This window comes from Podarcis liolepis (assembly GCF_965112155.1).
Source record: "Podarcis liolepis genome assembly, chromosome: 3".
Classification (NCBI taxonomy): Eukaryota; Metazoa; Chordata; class Lepidosauria; order Squamata; family Lacertidae; genus Podarcis; species Podarcis liolepis.
This window is the reverse complement of record NC_139557.1, coordinates 49,721,014-49,746,240: the sequence shown is the minus strand read 5'-3', so window position 1 is coordinate 49,746,240 and position 25,227 is coordinate 49,721,014. Positions and strand designations below refer to the sequence as shown.

Genomic DNA, 25,227 nt, shown 5'->3' with positions numbered 1-25,227 from the left:
TTACTCAAGGTAAAAAAAAGAGGTAAGGAACCCCTGGACGGTTAAGTCCAGTCAAAGGTGACTATGGGGTTGCAGCACTCATCTCATTTTCAGGCTGAGGGAGCCAGTGTTTGTCCACAAACAGCTTTCCAGGTCATGTGGCCAGCATGACTAAACTGCTTCTGGCACAACTGGACACCATGATGAGTGCCAGAGAGCATGGAAATGCCATTTATCTTCCTGCCGCAGTAGTACCTATTTATCTACTTGCACTGGAGTGCTTTCAAACTGCTAGGTTGGCAGGAGCTGGGACAGAGCAACGGGAACTCACCCCATTGCAGGGATTTGAACTGCTGACCTTCCGATTGGCAAGCCCAAGAGGCTCATTGGTTTAGACCACAGCACCACCCGAGTTACTCAAGGTTCTCCATTCTTACCAACTAAGAAGTACAGTCATGAATGACAGAACAGTCTCCCTTTCTTGTTGCGTTAAATGGCAGCAGGCCTCAGAATACTTGTTTTATTACAAGTGGCTTTGATCAGATGTCTTGCTATTGAGCGGTTTGCCAAAATAAATGCAAATTTGACAAAACACAAAGAAGCCAGAGACAATTGCATAATTTTCAAAGAGACTAAACTCCATTTCCAGGAGACCAAATTCAATTGGCACCACCTACTGAGAGAGTATGTTTTAAAAGCTATAAAATGAAGGGATGCCTGACTTAGTCAATTATAAACAATTGCCTGTAATGATATCTGTTTTGACTCACATTGAATTACCCTGCTGTTTTAGCATGCATTGATATTTCTGTCTTGCTGTCTAAGACTTCCTAGCTGATGCTTTAAACGGACAAGACAGGGCTCTTCTCAGTATATGCTAATGGAAGATAATACTACATATTTTAAAGGTTATATATGGATTCCTTTGAGAAGTAAAATCAAGTCTGGTGTCACAATGAGGGTTTTGATTGTTCCTGAGCTTCCATCTACAGGTTCACTGTGTATACCATATGCGTTCATGCACTTTACCACCAGAGCGACTTAAATGTAGTATGAAATGTAAAAGATTTTTTCCAGCATTTATTATCCCACTCTTCTTACAAACAATGATTCTCAGCACACCTTGCAGAAAAATAAAATAACCCCTCCCCCCCCAAAAAAATAGGAACATAGTAGGGAAAAATACCACATAAGACAGACTTTAAACTGTGAGATCTAAAAGACCTGGAGAAATTAAAAGGGCTTTACCTAGTACCAAAAAGTTATCAGATTTGGAATGTACGTGTCAGAAAGAAGATGTCTAATGTAGTTTTCTTTGTGGTGTGTGTGTGTGTGTTTAATTTGGATCAAACATGCACAACTCCCATTCCACACACACACACACACACACACACGAAGTAGCGAATTCCAGAATAGTATTTTCCAAATATTCTTCCATTAATATACCGTATTTTTCGCTCTATAACACGCACCCGACCATAACACGCATGTAGTTTTTAGAGGAGGAAAATCCGTAGGCATGCCACCCGTAGGCATTCCCTCCATAACACGCACAGACATTTCCCCTTACTTTTTAGGAGGAAAAAAGTGAGTGTTATGGTGCGAAAAATACGTACTTTACTTTATTTCCAATTAATCATTCTTACTCTTGATGGAAGAGGAGGTTAGGGAGAGAGGGGATAAGTCTGCTACCTTTGTCTAATTTATCTGAAATTGCAAATAATATTCACTAAACAACTCAATGGCAATTGGATACTAGTAAATATCAACTTTTTATTTGGGGTGAGCTTCCACGAGTCTCCTGACAAGCTCTACTGAGACAAAATGAAAATGTGGTCATTTGTGATGATGAAACTTTTAAGTAGCAACTTACATGATCAATCAGTTCACGAACCATTCCATTCCACTGTCCGCTGGCATCATCCCGGGCTCCGTATTTTCCATCTTCCACCAGCCTTATCTCATAGGTAAATCCAAGGAAAGTTGATAGTTCCCTGAGGAGGTCGATGCAATATCCCTCAAACCTATCATTCCCATACAAAGGTTTATCAGACTTCTTGAACATCACATATGGCTCTTCCTGGAAAAAAATGAATGTAGAGAGGAAGGGAGACCCTTCAGTCACTGCAGTTCAGAAAAAATGAATTGCAAATACATTTTAAAGATATAATTCTAAATCTGGAAAGATTGATTTGATCATGTTATACGGATACTGTCACTGAATACACACAATAATTCATTTTTAAAGTAAGTAGATATAGCTATAGTAGTTTCAGCTAAAATGTATTTCTTTCATCAATTAGTTATTGACACCAGTTGTACAGTTTGGCAATGAGCACTGGTGGAGGAAGAGGAGTGCGGGGGGAGCGCACCGCCCCTGGCAGTGCGATCCTGGTGGGGTGCCATCGCGGCTGCTCTCTCATCCACGCTGGGAGCGCCACACCCCCAAGACACGTGCCACGCTCCTGTGGGCGGTGCGCCAGCCCCCGCCCCCACCTGATCTCTGCCCCCCAGTGCCAGAGCATGAAGCTCCACCGCTGGCAATCAGCATTAACTGGTTCAAGATGAGAACATATTAACACTATGATTACTCTGAAATTGAGTGATGTTGTTGTTATTCAAAACCCCATAATTGGAAAAAATGCACGCCAGTGGATTCCTATGTGGTACACCGTCATAAATATCACTGCAGGAGCCAATGGGTCAATTCTGCAAAAAATTGCCATTATCCATAAGTTCCATTCTACAGGAACTTAGCCATGTGACTAGCTGAGTCTAGTTTGCTGGATAATGCTCAATACATTTTAATCTGTATTTACCATGGCAAAAGCCATTGCTCAGTGGTAGAGCACATGTTTGGGGGAAGGGCCATAGCTCAATGTTAGACCCCTTCTTTGCATGCATAAAGTTTCATGTTCAATCTTTGGTTTCTCTTGGTGGAGCTGGAACGACTTCTCTATGAAACTCTGGAGAGCCGCTACCAGTTGGTGTAGACAACCCTATGTTATATGGACACTGACATGACTTGGTATAAGACAGTTTCCTAGGTACCTATATTCTATTACAACAGAGCCTAGAATCATCTTAAATATGGTCACTGATTCCCCTTAAAACGTTGCTTGCATTCTTAAAGCTGTGAATGCCAGTTTCAAATTATTTCAGAATACTGAGAAAACCTTCAGTTCTCCCACTGTCTTTCATGCACACAATTTTCTGCTCTGCACCAATAGTTTACGCTTCATCATTATATGAAGAAAGAAGCCTATGGACAAATTAAACTGAGGATCACACGCAACCCAGTATTTTAATCTCTTTGAATTTCCAGGAGAAGCTTATGATGCATTTGCAGCTCTCCAGAGAAATATTTAGTCCATTAAGTAATGCATGAAATGGCAAACACATCCAACAATTGGCAGATCATTAGTAATTTGTTTCATAAGCACTGAGAATGTAAAACAAATACAGAATTTCTGCTGATTTTCCAGGACTGTTTTCAATAAATACAGTGTTCCGAGGCAATGAAGAATATAATCCAAATGAGTACTCAGTTGGTCAGCAATAACTTTTAATGGGACAACCACTTTAAGAAGAGGAAGTCCAATGCATCCATCCTGTCCCACACCGATTTTATACTTTTATTTGAATTCGGAGAAGCTCTGCAAACATTTCTGTCAATCTGCTGTTCTCTCGACAATCATATGTCTGCAACACAAACCCAGTTCTAGTCTAGAAGTATACCTATAGTAAAGAGGGCTCTCCCCTGTGTCTCTGTGCAGAAAAACCATGTGAAAATTAAGTAACAGGGCTGCTAGCTTTCCAGCCCAGTTGAGAACATTTCTCTTCCTTGAAGAGCAGTCCAAGCATACTCACAGCTGTTCTCTTAAGGCCACACCATAGAGCACATTCCTATCCTGCCAGGAAAGGGGTGCGGCTACCACTTTGAGCAGCTTCCTTTTTCAAATTAATATTCAATAAGAGAGAACCACAGTAGGCAGATAGTGTGAGCATATTTCTATAACATCTATTTTTTACTTAATCATTTGTATTTATATGAATGTGAAAGGGAGATTGGGAGGAGAAATGGTGAGTTGCTTCTGTGTGCTGCAACTTTCAGTACTTGTGTTTGATTGAAAATGTAGGGTTTGTGTGTGCCTTTTAGATGTGAAAGAAGTGAGGATGTTTTGCATTCCTGTTCTTAAGAAGGGTGTGTTTGTTTGGCTACAGTGGAAACAGGATGCTGGACTAGACGAGCCTTTGGCATGATCCAGCAGAGTCTAGGGTTGCCATATTTCAAAAAATATAGCAAACCCCCCCCCCAAATTGTTGAGCCTTTTTTTAGACAAATCCCAAAGTTGTTCGGGGAAATCCAGACCTATGGCAGCCCTAGCAGAATCTTCTACTGTGATGGTTATTAAAACACAAGCAGAAGTTCCTTATAGGGAAGGCAGGGTCACTATTGAACGCTCATGCCATTTATTTCTGCAGCTTATAGTTCTTAATCATATATCTTCTACTCAAGTCTGTGAGAGTAAGCTGTGGTTTGCAAGGAGGTGGTGCTAACAGTTAACCCCCCCCCCAAAGCTTCATAATACTTTGAATAGAACATTGCCTGCACAGTTTTTCTTCCTCAATAAGTCGATTGGCAAGAATCTCCTTGTCAGTTTATACCTTTAAAAACAAGCATACCAGACAATCTGGAGATTTAACTTTAAATTCCTCCTCTGACACTGGCTCATTTTGTGGGGTTGGGTACATTACCCTGGTATCCTTTCAATCAAAGGGGTATTGAACTAGCCATAGCTAAAAGCAGAAATGAAAAAATACTCAAGTAGCAGGTTAGATGCAAAGGAAATAAATTATGTCGTAACAAATTTGTTTTTATAAATAATTTTTGTTGATTTTTCCATTTTACATATCAAAACAACTGAACATGCTACTACATAAAGTAGGGCAGTGTAGAGGATGGTTCAGATGAGAACTCAACTGTGCAGGGCTTCTATGTAGTACAGTGGTACCTCGGGTTAAGTACTTAATTCGTTCCGGAGGTCCGTTCTTAACCTGGAACTGTTCTTAACCTGAAGCACCACTTTAGCTAATGGAGCCTCCCGCTGCCGCCGCGCCGCCGGAGCACGATTTCTGTTCTCATCCTGAAGCAAAGTTCTTAACCCGAGGTACTATTTCTGGGTTAGCAAAGTCTGTAACCTGAAGCGTATGTCACTTGAAGCGTGTGTAATCCAAGGTACCACTGTACAGGATCATGGGTTGCACTCTGCCTCCACATCCTACCTAGGCAAGCTTCTCCCAGCAGACAGCCACACATTGGGTTTTGCTGAAGACCCACTTGCAAAGCCCAATATTTATAGGCCTGGGTATCCTGATTGTGACCTAGATTCAGTACAACCAGCAGCAGGCTGGCCTAACCAGGAGGTCCAGGTTACATGTTTCACACTCACCCAGCCGTTGCTCTTTTTCACAGGGCCCACTTTGCAAACTGCTCAAGATCCAAACTGCAACTATTGTTGTAACTTAGCTAATTCCTTTCTTTTCCTGCTTGCCTTGCCAGAATGATAAACCCCACTGGCTATAAATCTCATGGAGTTATACTCTTTTGCATAAATATAAGCCATGAAGCAAGCAAGCAAACAGACAAAAAGTGAAGAATTCACTGGGAGCAAAATCCCTACTCCAACGCAAAGATTCAAGAGTCTTGAAAAATGGCCTATAGCCCAATACAATATAAAACATGGTGCTCTAAGGCAAATATGAGATGTGTGGAGAGCCGGTAATATACCAAGCCAGGAATGCTTCATACACAAACACCCTCCAGTACTTCAGAAAAGATAAATTATTTAGAACTCCTAGTCATGTCAGCTCATATTGACTTTGTCTCCCAGTGGAGTTGCACAGAGACCAGAAGCAATCCCAGATCAGCTCACTCGCAAGTGTTATGTCTGACCACATTTCTTTGAAAAAGTCATTAGAGTCACAGAACCTACTTCAGAATAACTTCCAAAGCATTCATTCATATTAAAAGCTGACAATGCTCCAAGCAACCAACTTTATCTATTTATAGGTTACCTCAACGTTTAAACCCTGAAGATGTTTTAATCCTATAGAATTAATCATGCTGCATGTGTGAAAAGTTGAATCCACTAAGATCAAAGCACACAAGACTTGATCAACTTAACATTCTGTAAATAGTTTTATCATTTCATATCAACTTTTTTAAAAAAAGTGAACTCTAAACAGAATTTGTTCTCTGCTATTGTCAGCCACATTACTCTTGATCAATGGCATGCCACACTAGCGTGATTCCTTATGGTCTACTTCTTGTTTACATTATAGTTTTAATACAGCCAAAGGTTCTCTGGTTTCTTCAAATTAATATAGTAGCATCTCTAACCAATAATCCAAACAGATTGAATTTTATGCATACTGAAGGTAGGAGATCTATAAATAGATAGACAGATACACACACACACGTTTCCCATAGATACTTTTAAGTTGGTGTTTATCTTCACTAATTACATTTCCTTTTCTCTGCCTGCCTCTGCACTGTGTTGTTCCTGGTTTCGTGGAACAAAGACAGAAACTTCCATAAGCAAACCACAGATGTTCGCTGAGCTTTTGATACAAGAGACGTCAAACACAATAGCTTTACAGCTTCTGCTGTTCTACTCCCTCTCTGTAGTTGGCCACACCTCTTCACTCCTTAACTGCAGGGCTAAAAGCAACAAGGAACCTTACTCTCAAGTGCCCTTTTTCTTTGTCTGCTCATATTGAACTTGGGTAACTGGGTTAATTCTTATAATAAGCAGGAGACATTTTCCCCATACTGGATTTTCCAGCAGTGACCTGGGGAGGCTCCCAGTTGAATGTCCCCTGATCAGGTGTAAAAATTACTCTCATTAGTATAAGGCAGCTTCCCATGTTCCTATGTCACACCATTAGTCCATCTAACCCAGTGCTGTCTACACACTGACCATCAGTGGCTCTTCGGGTTTTCAGAAAGGGTCTCTCCCAGCCCTACCTGGAGTGGCTGGGAATTCAACCTGGAACCTGCTTGTGAAGCAGATGATCACATTTAGGGTTTACTTTACTTTAGGCTTTCTTTTTAATGTGATAATCAAATTGATTATTAGTATCTAGTAAGTATGGAATTTCTAAAGAAACCATGACTCACTAAATATATAGTGGTACCTCGGGTTACATACACTTCAGGTTACATGCGCTTCAGGTTACATACTCCGCTAACCCAGAAATAGTACCTCAGGTTAAGAACTTTGCTTCAGGATGAGAACAGAAATCGTGCTCCGGCAGCACGGCAGCAGCAGGAGGCCCCACTAGCTAAAGTGGTGCTTCAGGTTAAGAACGGACCTCCGGAACGAATTAAGTACTTAACCCGAGGTACCACTGTATTTTCTTATTGCAGACATTCTGCAGTGTTTTTATTCCATTTTAAGTGTGGAAATGTGGTACTGTTAAAAAAGAAAAAAAGAAAGATGGTCATATTTGAAGCACAATTATAGCCATGTTTGTTCAGAACTTACCCTTATGTTAGCCATGGATATCCGGATTACAATCTTAGAGAAAGAAATCTACCGCTCACTATGGCTTTGAGAATTTAAAAGAGCTGCCATATCTAATTAACATTTATGTCAGATATGAAGAGTACACAAAGGGCTTTTATATTTAGCAGTTTGGACTTCAGAAAGATAGAGACCTAAAGTTGTCCAAAAACTCATACAGTCAGTCAAAACAATTTAATGTCTTACTCTGACATGCTGCTAGCCACTTGACAAGAGTCTCAGGCCAGGGGCAGACTTAAAGCAAGATGAACTGCTCATACACACTTAGTCTCTCATTGCCATGGGTCTAATTAAACAAATGTGGCTACAATTAGCAGGTTAAGCACTTTTAAGTCCCATTGATTTCAGTGTGACAGATTTGTGCTCATGTTTACTGAAATCAAAACAACTTAAAAGTGTTTTTCTAGGGTTAGGCTGTGCTTCTTCTTCTTCTTCTTCTTCTTTTAAAATGAAATCCATTTAGAAGCAGTAACATGAACAGTCTCACCAAGTATGGCTAACACTGTGTGTGGATATTGGCGCCTGAAGGCTAGGACAAATTAGAAAGGACTGAGATGTGTGCACCATAAAAACGATGTGCAATATGAAACACAAACCAAATAAAATGGAAAGGTCAAATAATCTGGGTACATTTAGATTTCAGTTGAAGACAGATTTTGGTTGATAACTAGGAGAAACTGCTTAATGGTTAAAAAAAAATATCTTATGGGATCTTAAAGATGAACTACAACTCCCATTATCCCTAACTGCTTGGCCCTTCTCACTAGGGACTATTGATAAGAGGGCTCTGGTGTATTGGGGTTGACCCTTCCTGGTATAGAACTCGTTCCTTTTCTATTGTTGATGTTACCACAGCAGTGCTGTCTAGGGTTGGTTTGGATGACATCAAGGCATTGAGGTGATAGAGGTCTGAGGCTTATATGTGTAGGGGAAGCCTGATTCTTTATTTGGTTGGTTGTTTTTTGCTCTGTTTTTAGAGCTGCATAGAGGATGTGTGGATGCTTGAAGGTGTTAGTTTGTTAATACAGTCAGAGGACATCGAGATCAAGACATGGCATCCAGTTGAGGTTCTCCCAGTATGCTACTAATCCATGTTTCTGAAGGGGAACTCCATTTGTGCAGTCGATCACTGTGGTAAGCTTGCTGTCTGTGCTGATCAGCTGACTGGCACATAAAGCAAGACTGCTTTGGACAGGGATCGGCTATACAATGGAGTTTCTGACCAGGAACTCTGTAGTGCAGCAAATGCCAGTGGGGCTTGCTGTCACAGCCTATCAAACGAGCTGTGCTGACAGAAAGGCTCCCTTGCCAAAGAACAATCAAGAGCAATTTAAGGCTCTTGATTGTTCCTTGGCAGTCACATTTCTACCACTTACCATACTTTAAATCACGTTTGAAACCAGATGTGCTATAGTTGGGCATGGAAAATGGCCTCATGTGACACAGTAGGACCCATGCTGCAGGCTGAGGTGTCCTCATTAGTCCTGCAGGCTGAGGTAAATGATGTAAGGTAAAGGTAAAGGGAACCCTGACAGTTAAGTCCAGTCGCGGACAACTCTGGGGTTGCGGCGCTCATCTCGCTTTACGGGCCGAGGAAGCCAGCGTTTGTCCACAGACAGCTTCCGGGTCATGTGGCCAGCATGACTAATCTGCTTCTGGCGAACCAGAGCAGCACACGGAAACACCATTTACCTTCCCGCCGGAGCGGTACCTATATATCTACTTGCACTTTGATGTGCTTTTGAACTGCTAGGTTGGCAGGAGCAGGGACCGAGCAATGGGAGCTAACCCCATCGCAGGGATTCGAACCGGCGACCTTCTGATCGGCAAGCCCTAGGCTCAGTGGTTTAGACCACAGCAATGCAGCATCTAGCAAGGAGCACTACTGATGGTCTTCATTCGCATGCATCTGGAATGCCAGCTGCATGATGTTCCATATGATCCTTGACTTCTCCAGTTGGCAGGCTGCATTTATAGCATGCTGTTCTTCAAGGGTTATATTTTTGTTTGAGAGTACCCCTGTGAAACGGGCTAAAGCAGAAACAGCAGAAATAAAAATAATAACCCTTACAATCCTCTGTACCCTTTTGGTTACTTTGCAATGGGTCTTGTGGTGTCTGAAAAGAATCTAACTAGAAAAGTGTTGAGTATTAGCTGAAACACATTTGATTTGAGGTTCCCCACCCCCCAACCCAGTTATCCTAGAGAGCTTTATTCTGGTCGGTCAGAATACAGAACTGAGCTCCTCTGCCAATGCTTTTCTAAATTAGAAAGCACTGTAGAATGAAAAATGAAGGGGTGTTCCATTTTACGCTGCTCAGCAAAGATGATAGAAGTGAAGCTATTAGTAGTTAAGCAACAATTGAAAGCCATGATTCAGAGCCAGAAGAATGCCATCTCGTGCACACAGTTTTTCCTTCACTGTCATCATATGAGCCTCCACCCTGCCAAAACTCTTTAGCAAACAACAACAAAATGCAAAGAACTTTGCACAGAGCTAACTTCCTCAGGCGCTTCATGGTTTATGATGCTGAAGAGCCTTTTGTGGTTCCCTCTTTATCTGCCAAGTGGGCTGGACTCTGTCTTATGCTCCTACTGTAGTTTTCTTTTTTAAGGAATGTGCTGGAAAAGCTAATCTGGCAAAGTATTGAGATGCAAGAGACTTGTCTAAGATATTTCATGCTGATAATTAAATCTTCTGTTCTCAAATAGACATATTGCATTACTTTATCCCTGCCCTGAGGGCAATTAAAAGTATCAGGACTAAGAAGCTTTACTGATACAAGCTTACTATTATTATTATTATTATTATTATTATTATTATTATTATTATTATTATTTGCTTAAAATAAGAGCTAAAATGGGGGAAGGGAGTTCAGCATTCTTCTTTTTCTTAAGAGAGTAATGGGCATTTTCCCCACAATGGAAAAGAGCACATATGGGGGGGAAATTAATCATACAGGTTATGTAGGATGATGCTGAAAAGTCTCACTATTGCTTTTGGAAAGAATATCCTGGTGATGAATTGATTTTAAGTTCAGTCTAAACCATGCATTGTCACACACACACACACACACACACACACACACACACACACACACACACACTATGTATATTACTTTCTCCAAACCGACAATGGTAGCTTTTGCCTAAACTTTAAAATGTTAAGGAACCATAAGAACGCTAAATGATTAGTCAGCTGAGATCATAGCACTTAAAATGAATTGCCATTATCATAAAAACCCCATAACTAAATTAACATTTCAGATCATTCATTATACAGTAATTGCTAAATAAATGTAAAAGACATTTGCATACTGGTCATTGCTTTGTAAGTAATATGCCTTTTCTTCACAGTTTTAACGTTCAGCTGAATTTCAAAAAAACAATTGCACATATGATTACTTACCAAGATGGTGGTTACAGTTAGGGAACGATTAGATAAGGAATCAGTAATGTTTGCTGGTTTTCCTTTCTGGTTCTCGGTCATGTTAAGTCCACTTGCAGGATCCCAAGTTCCAATCTATAAAACAGCATGTGCACTTATATGAGTTCTTTTCAGGCCACTAGGACAGAACAATATAAGATAAAAAAGAAATCTGCTAACACTTATAATTCACCTCTGGTCCAATATCTGCTACCATTTGTGAAAAAGCAGCTTGCTTAAAATATTATTCACTGTGCTTCAAAATGTGTCTCGCAAAGCAAAAAATGGTGTTCAGAGTACTGAGTGCTTAATTTTCCACCTAAACATCTATCCTCCAAGAAAAGTACACATCTGCAGACTGGTAGCTCACTGAACGTATATTTACAATGCACCTGCTTTCCTCTGCTTTAAATGGATCCGTCCTTTTCTCTCCCAATACTATGAAATTTCCATTGTTATATAGCAAATACATGTTGCATTCTACAAGCATGGTTAACATTTTCAGAGGTCAGTGGAAACATCATGGCCATTACCCAAATTCAATGAAGTTTTTTCAAGTAGGAACTCCAATACCTCTCTGTCATGTTACAACGATAGATTGTTCCAAGCATAGATAGATTCCTGGCTGCCACATCTGATACACACCAGGAATTAACTAGATAACAAGTTAAAAGAAATTGCTAGGTAAAGGTAAAGGGACTCCTGACCATTAGGTCCAGTCGTGACCGACTCTGGGGTTGCGCGCTCATATCGTTCTATAGGCCGAGGGAGCCGGCGTTTGTCCGCAGACAGCTTCTGGGTCATGTGGCCAGCATGACTAAGCAGCTTCTAGCGAACCACAGCAGCACACGGAAACACTGTTTACCTTCCCACCGGAGCGGTACCTATTTATCTACTTGCACTTTGACATGCTTTCAAACTGCTAGGTTGGCAGGAGCAGGGACTGAACAACGGGAGCTCACCCCATTGCGGGGATTCGAACCGCTGACCTTCTGATCAGCAAGTCCTAGGCTCTGTGGTTTAACCCACAGTGTCACCCGCATCCCTAAAAGAAATGGCTAGCTTTTAGTATTTTAACTAGTGAAAATTTTCAACTGTCAATCTTTAATTTTTGAAATCTGGCTTCCGCAGGGTTTTCTGATACAGCTCGCCTCTAGAACTCTGCACGGAGCAACAATAATTGTTTGTTGATGCTCTAGGACAGCCTTTGCTAACCTGGAGTGCTCCAGATGTTGGGAATCAAATTCCCATTACCCCTGCCCATTGGCAATGCTAGCTGGAGCTGATCAAAGTTGTTATCCAACAACATCTGGCCAACACCAGATTGGAGAGGGGTGCTTTAGGACTTCTTGTTTGAGGGACAGAGAGCAGCATGTCTTCCTATGAAACATTGTCACTTAAGATCTACAATTCCCTGCAGAGTTTCTTAGTTCATGTTGGCATTGACAGGGCAGCCAAGCTGGCTACAGGAAAGGGAACAAGCACAAAGAGAGAAAGACACTGATCCCAGTAAGAGTGGCAGTCATATATGCTGATATATCCTGTACAGGCCCCAGAAGATTAAGTTAGAGTGAATATGATATCCTTAATGTAAACAGTTATAATCCTATCAAGGGATATATGCCATTGGGATTTTGTGATAAAAATTATTTCCAAATTCTGGACATTTTGAAAGTAGTGCTATGTTTCCTGATCTAACACAGGTTTGGCAAATCATTATTCTGAAAACTGTATTGCAAATTTAACTGTTTTTAAGCAAAGCAGGGCAAGGTCTCAGTAAACAAGAGTACAGTACCTTTGTGGGTTTATGGTAAAGTTGCCCATTGCAATTGAAAATGAAAATCCATCAAGATTTATAAATTTTCACAAATCAACTTCCTTTATAACTAGTTATTCTCTTTTTAATTTGTAACTGAAAATGGAAATGTTTAACTTTTCACTTAACTTCAGCAGGGTGAACAAGTGAGCAGAGCTAGCATACTCATTCCTGCTGTTTATTATACACTGTTACAGAATGCTAGGAGAGGGCTACTGTTGGTAATAAATAAATGAAATACTCATGGTTTCAAAGTAGTTTAATTAAAATATGTTTCCTTTGTGTGTTGAATTTTATTTGCTGAGGCCCATAAGGTCTGAGGATTTTTAAAAAAAAACAGAAATCACTTATTTTAATTAACTAGTATCCATTAGTATGCTTTATTTGACTTTTAAAAATGGTTTAAGAAGTATTTTCAGAAGAGCACATACATGTGCTTGGCAGGTGTGCTACTGAGCACATTATCTCTTGATGTTCCAGGAGAGGTGTGAGCGGAGCTCCAGGATATTATGCCATGGATCCTAATTCACCGCTATTGTTAGCCAGTAAGGCAGCATAATAATGTTCCACTAAAAGCTATTTCTCCATGAATGAAAGTTTAAGTGTAAGATTAACCTTGGCATCAAATCTGCTGCAGTCAATTTGCTCAGCACAAATGTTTTAATTCTAAAGCTGCTTTAAAAAAACTGAATAGGTTTGAAAATATGTGCTCAACTGGAAGCTAGAAAACAAGTCCCTCTAGCCAAAACATGTGCTGCAATCAAACCCATGTGCTAGCTCAAATCTTAACAGCCTCCAACATTTCATAGATGAAAAACATTCCTGAACATAGGTGGTGAGACTAGGAAAAGACAGTGGCAGAAACAATGGCAGAGTATTGGACAAAGGTAGAGTGAGTTAAATGTATATCACAAAGAAAAAGCAGGAACTAAAAGTACAAGGAAGCAGATAATTCTAGATTACAACAGTATACAGCAGGTTTCCTCAACCTCGGCCCTCCAGATGTTTTGAGACTACAATTCCCATCATCCCTGACCACTGGTCCTGCTAGCTAGGGATCATGGGAGTTGTAGGCCAAAAATATCTGGAGGGCCGAGGTTGAGGAAGCCTGGTATAGAGGCAAGCTTCATGCTACATAGCAGGGCATGTTAAACATCTATGTACTATATAAAGACCATCTTGTCTGGGGGACTTACTCCCTGCCCTGCAGGCCTCTTTCTCCTTCTCCTTGCCATCTGTGAATATGTAGTACAGATCACATTCTATCATTCTTCTACACAACATGGAGAATATAAGCCAATAGCTACCACCAGGAATGAGTACTGATGTAGAAAGTGAAAGAATCACACAGTCATCCAAACAGCATATTATTGGCAAGAAGACACCAAGCAAAGGCCATCACCGTTTCTAAATGAAACATGTGCCTTTGTTTTTTAAGATCAAATCCCCATCTCTTCTTGCTTGAAGTGGTTCTTTGTTCAAACACACGGCACACACACACACAAACACAGTGTATGGCTTGTTGCTTGATTTATGGCATATGCTGCCTTGGGTGCAAAGAGCTATTACAGGGACTCGTCAGAGATTTCAGTGTGCCCAATGGATTTTTAAAAAATCTTTATGGGTGATATCCAATTTACATTACATGCCCATTGAGTTCCATGGATCTCCTCTGAGTATCACTAATCTTGAATATCACCCTAAAATTCTGAACAGAAGTTTCTCATACTTTATCACATGCTGCTTTGTAACTCTCATCAGTTTCAAAAGAGGTTCGCCAGGTGACCAGGAGAGCTATTCTCATTAACCACATTAAAGGTTTCCTCGGGTATGTGAAAAAAGTAACATAATACTTTGGATCCAAGTCTATATTATAGCGCCAGGCAGCAAACAAACCAAGCAGACCAATAATAACAACATCCTACTTTGCATTTGGGCATCAGTCATAGCGGTTGTATTAAACTAAGTTATACTCAGAGTAGACCCATTGAAATTAATGAAGCTAAATTAGTCATATCTATTCATTTCAATGGCTCTATTCTGAGTAGAACATTACAACCCCATAGAAGTAAGTGATTTTTGTGATGTTCTTTATTAAAGCTAAGTCCAATATTCTGTCACACACAATGTAGTTCAAACTTAGCTCAAATTGACTCTACCACTACGTATAAATGGACAAAAGTAGTATTTTGAAATGATATATCAGTTATAAGTAAATAGTATCTTAAGTACCTTTTCAAGGCCTTCCTCCTTCAAGCTAATTACATCTAAGTCAAAATCTGTCCTTAAGCCATTGGTTTTGTTGAAGGTTATCCTGCCAGTGAGGCCTTCCCAGTGAGCCTATGAAAACAGAAAAATAATAATAAATTTCATATGTAAGCAGTAAGAGAGAGTGAAGGAATGAATGAATAAATTAATGTCTGCCAAAATGGAAATATTAATTATTCATTAAGTTTAAATGATTTTCCTTCTGGGCAGAGGGTTTTTTTAAGCATATTTCTTGGATTCCCAGCATTCTTTTGATAATTAAACAAACTTTTCCTTAATCTCTGCATACAATTTCTTAATTGCCTTCCTTTTCCACACACACAAAATTCATCTTGCTAGGTTGATAAAAGGCTGACATTTAATTTTTTTAAATTTTTCTCTTTAGTGGGTACAGATTTTTGTTTCACCTTTGCTATTTTGCAAGGTGCAGCCAATATGTATCTCCCAGAGATTGCTGGACTATAACTCCCATCATCTCTAACCTTCTGGCAGTGCTGGCTATGGCTGATGGGAGTTGTAGTCCAAGAACACCTGCAGGGCACCATGTTGTCTATCCTGACACTGACAATTCCACAATGTTATTTGCTAAGAAATCAAGAGCATTTATCTTTACATTATCCAAATATGTTCTTTTTACACAATTAAAATAAAAAAGATTTATTAAGTATAACATGAGAAGAAACTAATAGGTTCATAAAATGTGAATGTCACTAAAGTATAACAAATCATTTGGTAAAGCAGAGAGCATACTATGGACATATCTGATATAGTGAAAAGGATTTCACAAAATTTGGCATGAAAGGAGTGTAGGCCAGCCTAAAAATACAGCACATAGTTCTTATATTTTAAATTGTTATGATCATTTACCCAACAGAACAGAGGATGTTGCCTAGCAAAATGATTAATTTTATTTGTTTATTATTCGGATCATTGTACCTCTTCCCCACATTAAACATTTCAGTGCATATTGTTAGCAAAAGGTGTATTTGACTAGAATTTCAAAGCCAAAGGACCTTCAGGTCTGAACTTTCGCAGGAGGGAAGACAGGGGGAGGCAAGACAAGTCACATTTGGTTAGTGACGTACCTCTTTAATGAGATTCATGAAGCGGGTCCCAAAGCGCCATGGTTTGTGCCGATTACACTGCAACGAACTGACAGTCATCTGTGGGAACTGCTGGACAGCCACCGACACCACATGAACGGCATCATACATCAAAGCTGCATCCGTCTGCAATGAGAGCACAAACACCACTGTGAAAATAGTCCAGCTTGTCAACAGACAAGGAAAGAGGAAGACACACATTCTCCCACCTCTGTTTCGAGGCAACAACAACAACAAGGGCTTATTGAACAAAAGCTGCATACACATCATATACTGAGAGCACCTTTAAAACATGTCCCCCCTCCCCAGGGAAAAAGAACACTGGGAACGATAGTTTGTTAAGAGCGCTGGCAATTGTAGCTCTGTGAGGGGCAAATTACAACACACATACCGTTCTCTGTTACTGTGTAAAAGAACAGGTGGTTTTTTTAAAAAAAAATGCTCAGGACAGAAATGAACAATGCTTTATTCAACTACTTTCATCACCCAAAGTTGACATAATCAATTTCTCCTCTAAATTACAACACAAAGTATCCATATTTATTTCAGCCTACCACTTCCCAAACAAAAGAGTGTGCATATATAAAGTCCCAAGTTAGTACAGTGGTACCTTGGGTTACAGACGATTCAGGTTACAGACGTTTCGGGTTACAGACTCTGCTAACCCGGAAGTAGTACCTCGAGTTAAGAACTTTACCTCAGGATGGGAACAGAAATCGCACGGTGGTGGCACAGCGGCAGCAGGAGGCCCCATTAGCTAAAGTGTTACCTCAGGTTAATAACTGTTTCAGGTTAAAAACGGACCTCCAGAACGAATTAAGTTCTAAACCCGAGGTACCACTGTATAGTAGAGCAACCGTTTCTGCTGCACACACGTTATTATAATGTAATAAGGCATGCATTTTTCGACAGCCAGTCTGGCAGTGTAATATGCCCATTGCCTCATGCGAGAAAAGCTCAAAATGGTGATCCAGTGGGCCCTACACATCTGAAGCAATACGTGTACATAAACGTTAGGAGTGTGCACAACACCACAAGGAATCATCCCTGCCTACTTTCATGCATCTTCTGAAAACTGTCCTGTTTAGACAGGCCTTCACAATAATGAACTAGTATCTATGGAAGTTTTTAATTATTGCTTCTTCCTTTAGTGTTTTGTGGGCAATGGTTGGAAAACTGCAGACATGAGAGAGGTGCCACTGAACAAGAAGACAACAACAAGTGAGTAGAGGGGCTTTTGTGCTAGCCAACTTTAAAGTTGATTAGGGGAGGGGAGGAAGAACTAAAGAGGTTTTGTTTTAAGGATAAATTATTATTTTTTCTCCCTGATTACAAGCTTATGACTGGTCACCATTAAGTGCCCCCCCCTGTCTTCCCAACACTCTCCCCCCATCAGTCCACTCTAAAGTTATAGCATTATGGAAATCTTAAAGCCATTATTTCTGCTTTTAGCAGACAGTTGTCTGCAGCATTTTAAAGAAACATGTCTAAAGATTGCCTGCTAAAGATTCAAGCTGTCTTGCAGAGGTCTTGTTGTGCCTCTGACAAGCCCAAAATAGCTCCAGAGCACCTCAGTTCACCTCGGGAGTCATCCAAATCCCAAGTGTATCCCTAATAAACAAATATTCACATGCACAAATTGTTTGTGAATACTCTGGGGTATACACTGTAAAAAGAATGAACTATACTTATAAGAAACCTTTTACTTCAACAGATGACAGGAAGCCTCTATCCATAAGTTGTTTTAAACTGTTCTTAATAACGTTTTCACCTGCCCTGGGACCTTAGGGTGAAGGGCAGGAAATAAATAAATAAATAAATAAATAAATAAATAAATAAATAAATAAATGATAGGGTTGGGTTAATATTCCAAAAAATATATACAGTATGTTGAAGTGTTTAATGGATTTCTGAGTTTGGGTGTGGGAGAACAACTATTTTTTCCCTAGAGGACGCAACTCATATGGGTTTTACTCGCACAAGATGCCGTGATGGCGACCAATTTGGACGGCTTTAAAAGAAAGATTATACAAATTAAAGCTACCATTGATGGAGACAGTATGCCTCTGAATACCAGTTTCAGGAAAATCCCATGAGGAGAGTGCTGTTCTACTCAGGTCCTGTTTGTGAGCTTCTATTAGACCGGCCGGCTGGCAAGGCACTGCCCATTTAGTGGGGCCTCTGATTGGCCTATTTGAAGCTGGTATTTTGGTGGGGGATCCCCACTCCTTGATTCTGCTGGCAGGGTAGTTTCCCTAATGACTGGCAAGACATGTGGGCCCTAGCTGCCAGGGGGATGGCGAACAGAGGTCCTCAACCATCGCCCACCAGAGAAGAAGCAAGCAACCACTGTGAGCTTCCAATAGGCATCCGAGAACAGAATACTGGACAAGATGAGCTCTTGTCCTTATCTAGGAGAGCTCTTCTTGTGTTCTTATAAGAAGGCAGCTTTGCAGACTAGGTGAGAAGATATGAACTCCAAACCAGTTGTTCGGAAAACGGGCTTGTTGTGCCGCCTCATGGACAAACTTAGTGAGCTGTGAAATAAGTTCATTAACAATGTGGAGCCTAGTGATGGCTGCATTTGTCATAACGCAACACAATACAGAATGAATGTCTATAGTTCCTTTCATGCAGATGAATCCCAAACTCAGCTTACAATAAAACAAAACATAAAAATGCAAAAGTGCTCTCTATTGTTATAGACCATAAGTTGATGCTAAAGAAAGAATTTAAGTTTGGATGTAAATGAGCTTCCTGCAGTGGCATTTCAAAACCAAAAAGGTGATAAATCTCAGGCTTGAAATAGCTTGTAGAACAGCATCACGTAGTTTCTAAGGCATCTAGTGCTGTGCTCAGGTTTTAACTTCAGTCAAAACATCAGAGTTCCCAAATTGTTCTCTGACTTATAACTCAAAGTGCTTTTAAGGCTAATTTGATACCTTTGTGGGAGCCTATACATCTCCTGAAACCTAGCATGACATGTTGAAGCTGTTTCGTAGAAGTTAAGATTCTGGCAGCAGCATTTCATGCAAGTTAAAGCCTAGGCAGCACTCTTTTCCCAGAGAAGCCATAAAACAAAAAGCAGAGCATACCTGTCTGACAAAAAGGAATGTTCCAGGACCATCCCATAAATCTATATCATCACCTTATTTCTAACTACTTTCCTAAGCTGTATGTTCTAACAATTCCAGGTACCCAATAGAAACCAATATTCAAGGATATGTACAGTGTATGCTAAAAGAAAAATTAGTCTAAATTCTGGACAAGAAAATCTGAGTTCTAAAATTGGTATAGATTATGCAAATCAAACCATTGTGCTTTTAATCTATTATTATTATTATTAGGCTTGTTAGTAATGGGAAAGAACAATGAAGTACACTGAAATATTGAGCAGAAATATTATTCATGCATACCCTCCCATGACTTCGCTTTTTAAATCTTCTTAACCATAAGGACTACAAAACTGATTCTTTAAATCAAAGTAAGATTCTCAGAATTTTGTGGCTAATACTACATTCCATACCCAATTAGAATTGAAGAATACTCATATTCCTACTAATTGTCTGAAGAGCTATAGCAAAGCTACTACCTAATGTTCATTTTATTCTCGTGATCACACCAGAAGTCATCACACTGTCCTTGACTCCTCTTGATTCCAAAAGATTTGACTCAATTTTTTGTTCTAAATAGCCCACAATTAATAAATAACTATTTGAGTTTTTAAGGAGAACAAAGAATTGCACCTTTTTGGAGAATGATAAAGGCCAGAAATAAATGAAATTATGCAAAATGAAAGTCCTGGAACTGTAACAATTGCACAAGAAGTCTCCAGAAAACCAGAGTATTGACAAGTTCTCATCACATCTTTCAACTGTTTAATGAAAAAGAAACAAAAGAAACAATATTCAGCACAACTTATATGTTTATTCTGAAACAGAAATAAAACACCACCAACTAAAGTCAAATTGCATTAAACCAAAAGTCTAATTCACAATTCAACTAAACATTGTACCTGTTTTCAAAAAAAGCTAATAAAATTAGGCACAGAAATGGAAATGAATTTAGGAAGGAAGAGGTTTCTGTGTTTTGTGCTTCTTCCTTTGTTTCTTTGTTTTGTAGATACTGAATTAAATGTAGAACATGGATTGCTATCCCGTTCAAATTGTTTAAAAGCAAAAAGACTGATGTATGAGTTATGGTAGAGAAACTGAAGTGCTGCCACATTTGATAGGCTCCCAAGCAAGATGACTTCCATTCCTCCCTGCTGCTGTTCAGCTCTTCTTTATTTCCTTTTAAAAACAAATATTGATAGTAGTGCTCGTTTCCTTCTTTCCTGACTGGCTAGAGAAGCGTACAAGGCTGGACCACAGTATTGCACTGCAGAGTTCATCAGCTGACTCCATCCCCTAGGCCCTAGCCGCCTGCACTTTAATTTAAATAAATTCTACCTCAGGGCAAGTGTGGCACTCAGTGGCTCAGCCAATTAGACGCCAATTTCGGAGAAGCAGTACCAGACAGGGTGCTTGAATAGCAAAGCAGCTGGCCAAGAGCTTAGTCTAGCCCAGTGGATCCCAAAGTGGGTGTTACTGCTCTCTGGGGCTGGTGAGATTAATTTAGGGGGCACTAAGAAGCAAGGGATGCGGGTGGCGTTGTGGGTAAAACCTCAGCGCCTAGGGCTTGCTGATCGCATGGTCGGCGGTTCGAATCCCCGCAGCGGGGTGAGCTCCCGTCTTTCTGTCCCAGCTCCTGCCCACCTAGCAGTTCGAAAGCACCCCTAAGTGCAAGTAGATAAATAGGCACCACTTTCTAGCGGGAAGGTAAACGGCGTTTCCGTGTGCTGCGCTGGTGCCGGCTCGCCAGAGCAGCTTTGTCGCGCTGGGCACGTGACCCGGAAGTGTCTCCAGACAGCGCTGGCCCCTTAAGTGAGAAGAGCACACAACCCCAGAGTCGGATACGACTGGTCCGTACGGGCAGGGGTACCTTTACCTTTACCTTTAAGAAGCAAGGAGGTGGCAGGGGGCAGGCTTTGAGAAGCTGCTATCAGTGGATCAAGTTCATCGATTTTGTTGCATCAATTAAACTATATAGTTTTAACTGGATTTTAAACAAATGTGGAATTAATTGTTGCTGTTTTGAATTTTATTGTGTAATTATCTTCCTTAGTGGGTCATTCAAACTGCTATTTTGAACAATGCTTTTTATTGAGTAGGGTAGAGAGCACTGAGGATGAATTTATGGAACCAATGGATGCTGGGCTAAAAAGGTTTGGGAACCACTGGTCCAACCCAATCATTTCTGGGGCCCTCATTGGTTCTCTCCCCTCTTAAAAAAGTGACATCTGACTATATTACTTTGCTGCCACTCTCACCAGAAAAGAGCCAGTTTCAAAACCAGACCCTGTATTTTAAAGCCTCATCCAGGCATTATTACTTTCCCCCATTAGCTAAATAACTCTGCAGTTGATTCCTTGCGTTTCCAGAGATGTGAAGTGTCAATGCTGTTAAAAAATGCTGGAAATGTATACTGGGTTTTGAGATTTCTATTGAAAATATCCAAAAAATCTGTGCATGACATTAATTTAGGATGAACACTTCTTTCAAGCTAAAATCTTTTCTTCTTTTAATACTTCAAAAGAAATGCTATTCATCAGAGAGAAAATCCTACTTTAGCTCTCACCATCACAAATCCCAGATTCTTTCAAACCGTAATCTATAAATTCTGTGTTACTGAATTATCAATATAGAAAAACAGTCCATTGTTCAGGCAAGAGATGATTAAGAAATAGCTGGAATGCAGGTTCAAAAAACCCCTATCAGTTTTCAATTAAAATGTGAATAGGCAAATGTGATTATTTTAGTTAATTAATATTTTCATTAATCAAACTCTCCTGAGACGTATGGTCATGAGTATAAAAAATGGTTCCATGGCCTATTTATAGCCATCAGGGTAATAATTTAACAAAGCTTGTGGTTAAACTCTTCTGTCAATGGGATAGATGACTTCAATAATTTAGGTTCTCCTTAGCATTTATGTTTATTAATCCAATATTGATTCCCAAGAATCAAGCCATTCTGGTACTGATAATCTGCACAACAAAGCAGATTATTCATTTGCACGCAAAAAGATTTTGGAAGGTTTGGGATTTCACAGATTTTGGCTGGTCTTGACAGTGAAGCCAAAACTTGTGTTTTGTGCAATTCTATGCATATCAGTTTGCTCTCCAGTGGACCTTATTCCAGGTGTAAATAAATAGGTTTGAAACCAGCTATTCCAGAGCAAAAAGGGAAGAATTACATTGGAACGTGTCTTAACACTGTCTGCAGAAGCATTCTGAGGGCCTCCATCACAAAGTACCAGAACAGCACTCGGATTCTTCCATTCCTGCATGGAGCAGGAGGAAGGGTGGGGATGTTTCCCATATTTGTGTTGCACCCTCAGATATTCAGCACAACTGAAAGGGATGAATCTTGCCCTCTCCTGATTCCAAGATCAAGAAGTAAGTGAGGAGCAGATCAACTAAATATCTCCCTCAACACTTAAAGCAGGAGTGGGAAATAGGGTGCCTTCCTCATACTGTTGAATCACAACTCCCATCAGCCCCAGCCCGTACAGCCAATTGTCAGGGTTTAAAGGAGCATATTGAGGAGGATGGCTTCATGTATAAATAATCCCTAGAAAGCATGATTGTGTCTTCTTATTGTAAGATATATATATAAAAAGATATATATATATAAACGGTGGCCTTGCTGGAAACTAAAAATGTTGATATAACAAAAAGATTGCAATTCCTTTCATTGGTAATTGGCAAATAAAGTAATTTGGGATATATATAATCTGGAGTAGGGGAATTCAGAGAAACATCAGCTGAAGAGGATGAGAGGAGCTCTCAGCCTATGTCTGGTGACCTGGGTGACCTACCTGGCAGAAGGTGCTGAAAGTAAAAAACAACAACCCCAAAATCAAGCAGAGGCACAGTCTGTTCATTATTATGGTATTTTTATTGCAAGGGACAGAGAGAGGGGCACTTGGAAGATTTTCTGCCTCACATACCAAAATAATTTGATATACTCAAACTTGGAGGGGGGGGAGATAATTTTCTCCTATGCCTGCAGCAGCAAAATATATTGTGCTAAATCTAAATTTACAGAGATAAATCTATAAATATGTTAACATACACTGACTTTGTGTAATTGGCATGAACACTCCATTTATTTATTCTGCATTCATCTAAGACTGGTTCTATCTAGCACTATAGTCTTTTTATAGTACTATTTATAGTACTATCTAATGCTATAGTCTGAGCCTGAATGGTTGGCCTGAAAATGAGTCAAGGGCACTCCCATATAATCAGGAAATAGTTTGGTTGTTTCAGTGTCAATCTAGTTTTGGAAATAAAGGGCAACAACAGCATAAAGCAGAATACTTTTCTGCTTCAGATTAAAATCCAAGTTCAAGAGCAGTTTAATTATCCAACACTGCAGTGATTCAGTCTCATCACAAGTAGACAACATATTAAAAAAAACAACTCAAAAAAGTACCAAAAACATAATAACCCATGATTGCAATATGTTATGACACTGAGGAAGAGGAAATAGTTGTGTGAATCCACTTCTATATTCTTTGATAAGAACCACTGACATTAGTATCCTCAAGAATATGAATGAAGCATTTTAATCATAACTTAACCGACAGGTTGACAGTTTAGCAGGAAATGATGTGTTAAAGAATGAAGTAGGAATGTATAGATGCAGCAAACTTGGAACAAAGTACAGTGGTATCTCGGGTTAAGAACTTAATTCGTTCTGGTGGTCTGTTCTTAACCTGAAGCACCAGTTTAGCTAATGGGGCCTCCCGCTGCCACCACGCTGCCGCTGCACAATTTCTGTTCTCATCCTGAAGCAAAGTTCTTAACCAGAGGTGATATTTCTGGATTAGCAGAGTCTGTAACCTGAACTGTATGTAACCTGAAGTGTATGTAAAGATTAAAAGCTAAACACTGTTGAATGGAAAAGGCATAGTTAACACAAGGCTGGTTTGTGTGGGGAATATGCCCTATATCACATAGTAGCAGCTTACATAAGGTCTCCTTTCACCACCCAATTTTTGGCGATTTCCCATTCCCAACTGGAAATAATCCATTATTAATAATATATCAGGAAGATTATTAATAACTAACAGTGCTGGATCAGTGCCCCCCTTCAAATATAGCAAGGTTGGTTTAGCTCAAAGGCTTAATGGAAGAGACAGACTTAGACCTGATGCCTGCAAGGAATCCAGTGTTGGGACCTGGCAGACCTCTTTGTGGAAGACATTCCAGGGAGTTAGCTACTCTCTGCAAATTATGGCTTCTCTTTCTTTGTGAAGAAATGCAGCTTCTTTAATTGTTCATGCCTTCTTTACTGAGCTCCTCTACTCAGCAATTCAAGGTAGGCTAAAAGCTGACACCATTCATCTAATTGCTCCATCCTGCTTTCTTTACAGAGGCCAGGGCCATTAATTTTCTCCCTACCCCACTAGCTGTACTGTAACAAAAGGGGGAAGGAAACAAATATCATGAACGGACTGTTAAACATGTGAGGGAGAGCTGATCATGACAATCAAGTGAGGGGAAGAGCCTAGCTCAGGCTTCCTCAACCTCGGCCCTCCAGATGTTTTTTGTCCTACAACTCCCATGATCCCTAGCTAGCAGGATCAGTGGTCAGGGATGATGGGAATTGTAGTCTCAAAACATCTGGAGGGCCGAGGTTGAGGAAGCTCGGGAGAAACCATAGATAAAATTAACTATGGAGGAGATGCTGTTCTGCATGTATATGATCCCCTTGTGACATGGAACCCTGGTCACTCAGGGAACCACAGTGATGGTGACACAACGTTGGTGATTGGGGTTAGTGAGTATGGCAGGACTCCACCTCTCACAAGATTGTCAATTGTGTGAGGGAGAATAGCTGAATAGGGCTACATACAGTGGTACCTTGGTTTACAACCATAATCCGTTCCGGAGGTCCGTTTGTAAACCAAAACTGGTTGTAATCAAAGACGCGC

General features: G+C 40.2%; 1 protein-coding gene across 4 annotated transcripts in view; it reads right to left on the bottom strand.

Moving 5' to 3' along the window:
- Nucleotides 1-25,227, bottom strand: part of GRIK2 (glutamate ionotropic receptor kainate type subunit 2) — a 440,357-nt gene that overhangs the window by 172,854 nt on the left and 242,276 nt on the right. For all 4 annotated transcript variants that reach the window (XM_083497629.1, XM_083497626.1, XM_083497628.1 and 1 more), the window contains exons 8-11: nt 16,165-16,308; nt 15,044-15,151; nt 10,978-11,091; nt 1,853-2,059 (exon numbers count right to left, since the gene is read on the bottom strand). In XM_083497629.1, coding sequence (XP_083353755.1) covers nt 1,853-2,059; nt 10,978-11,091; nt 15,044-15,151; nt 16,165-16,308 — 573 coding nt within the window. The remainder of the gene's footprint in view (nt 1-1,852; nt 2,060-10,977; nt 11,092-15,043; nt 15,152-16,164; nt 16,309-25,227) is intronic.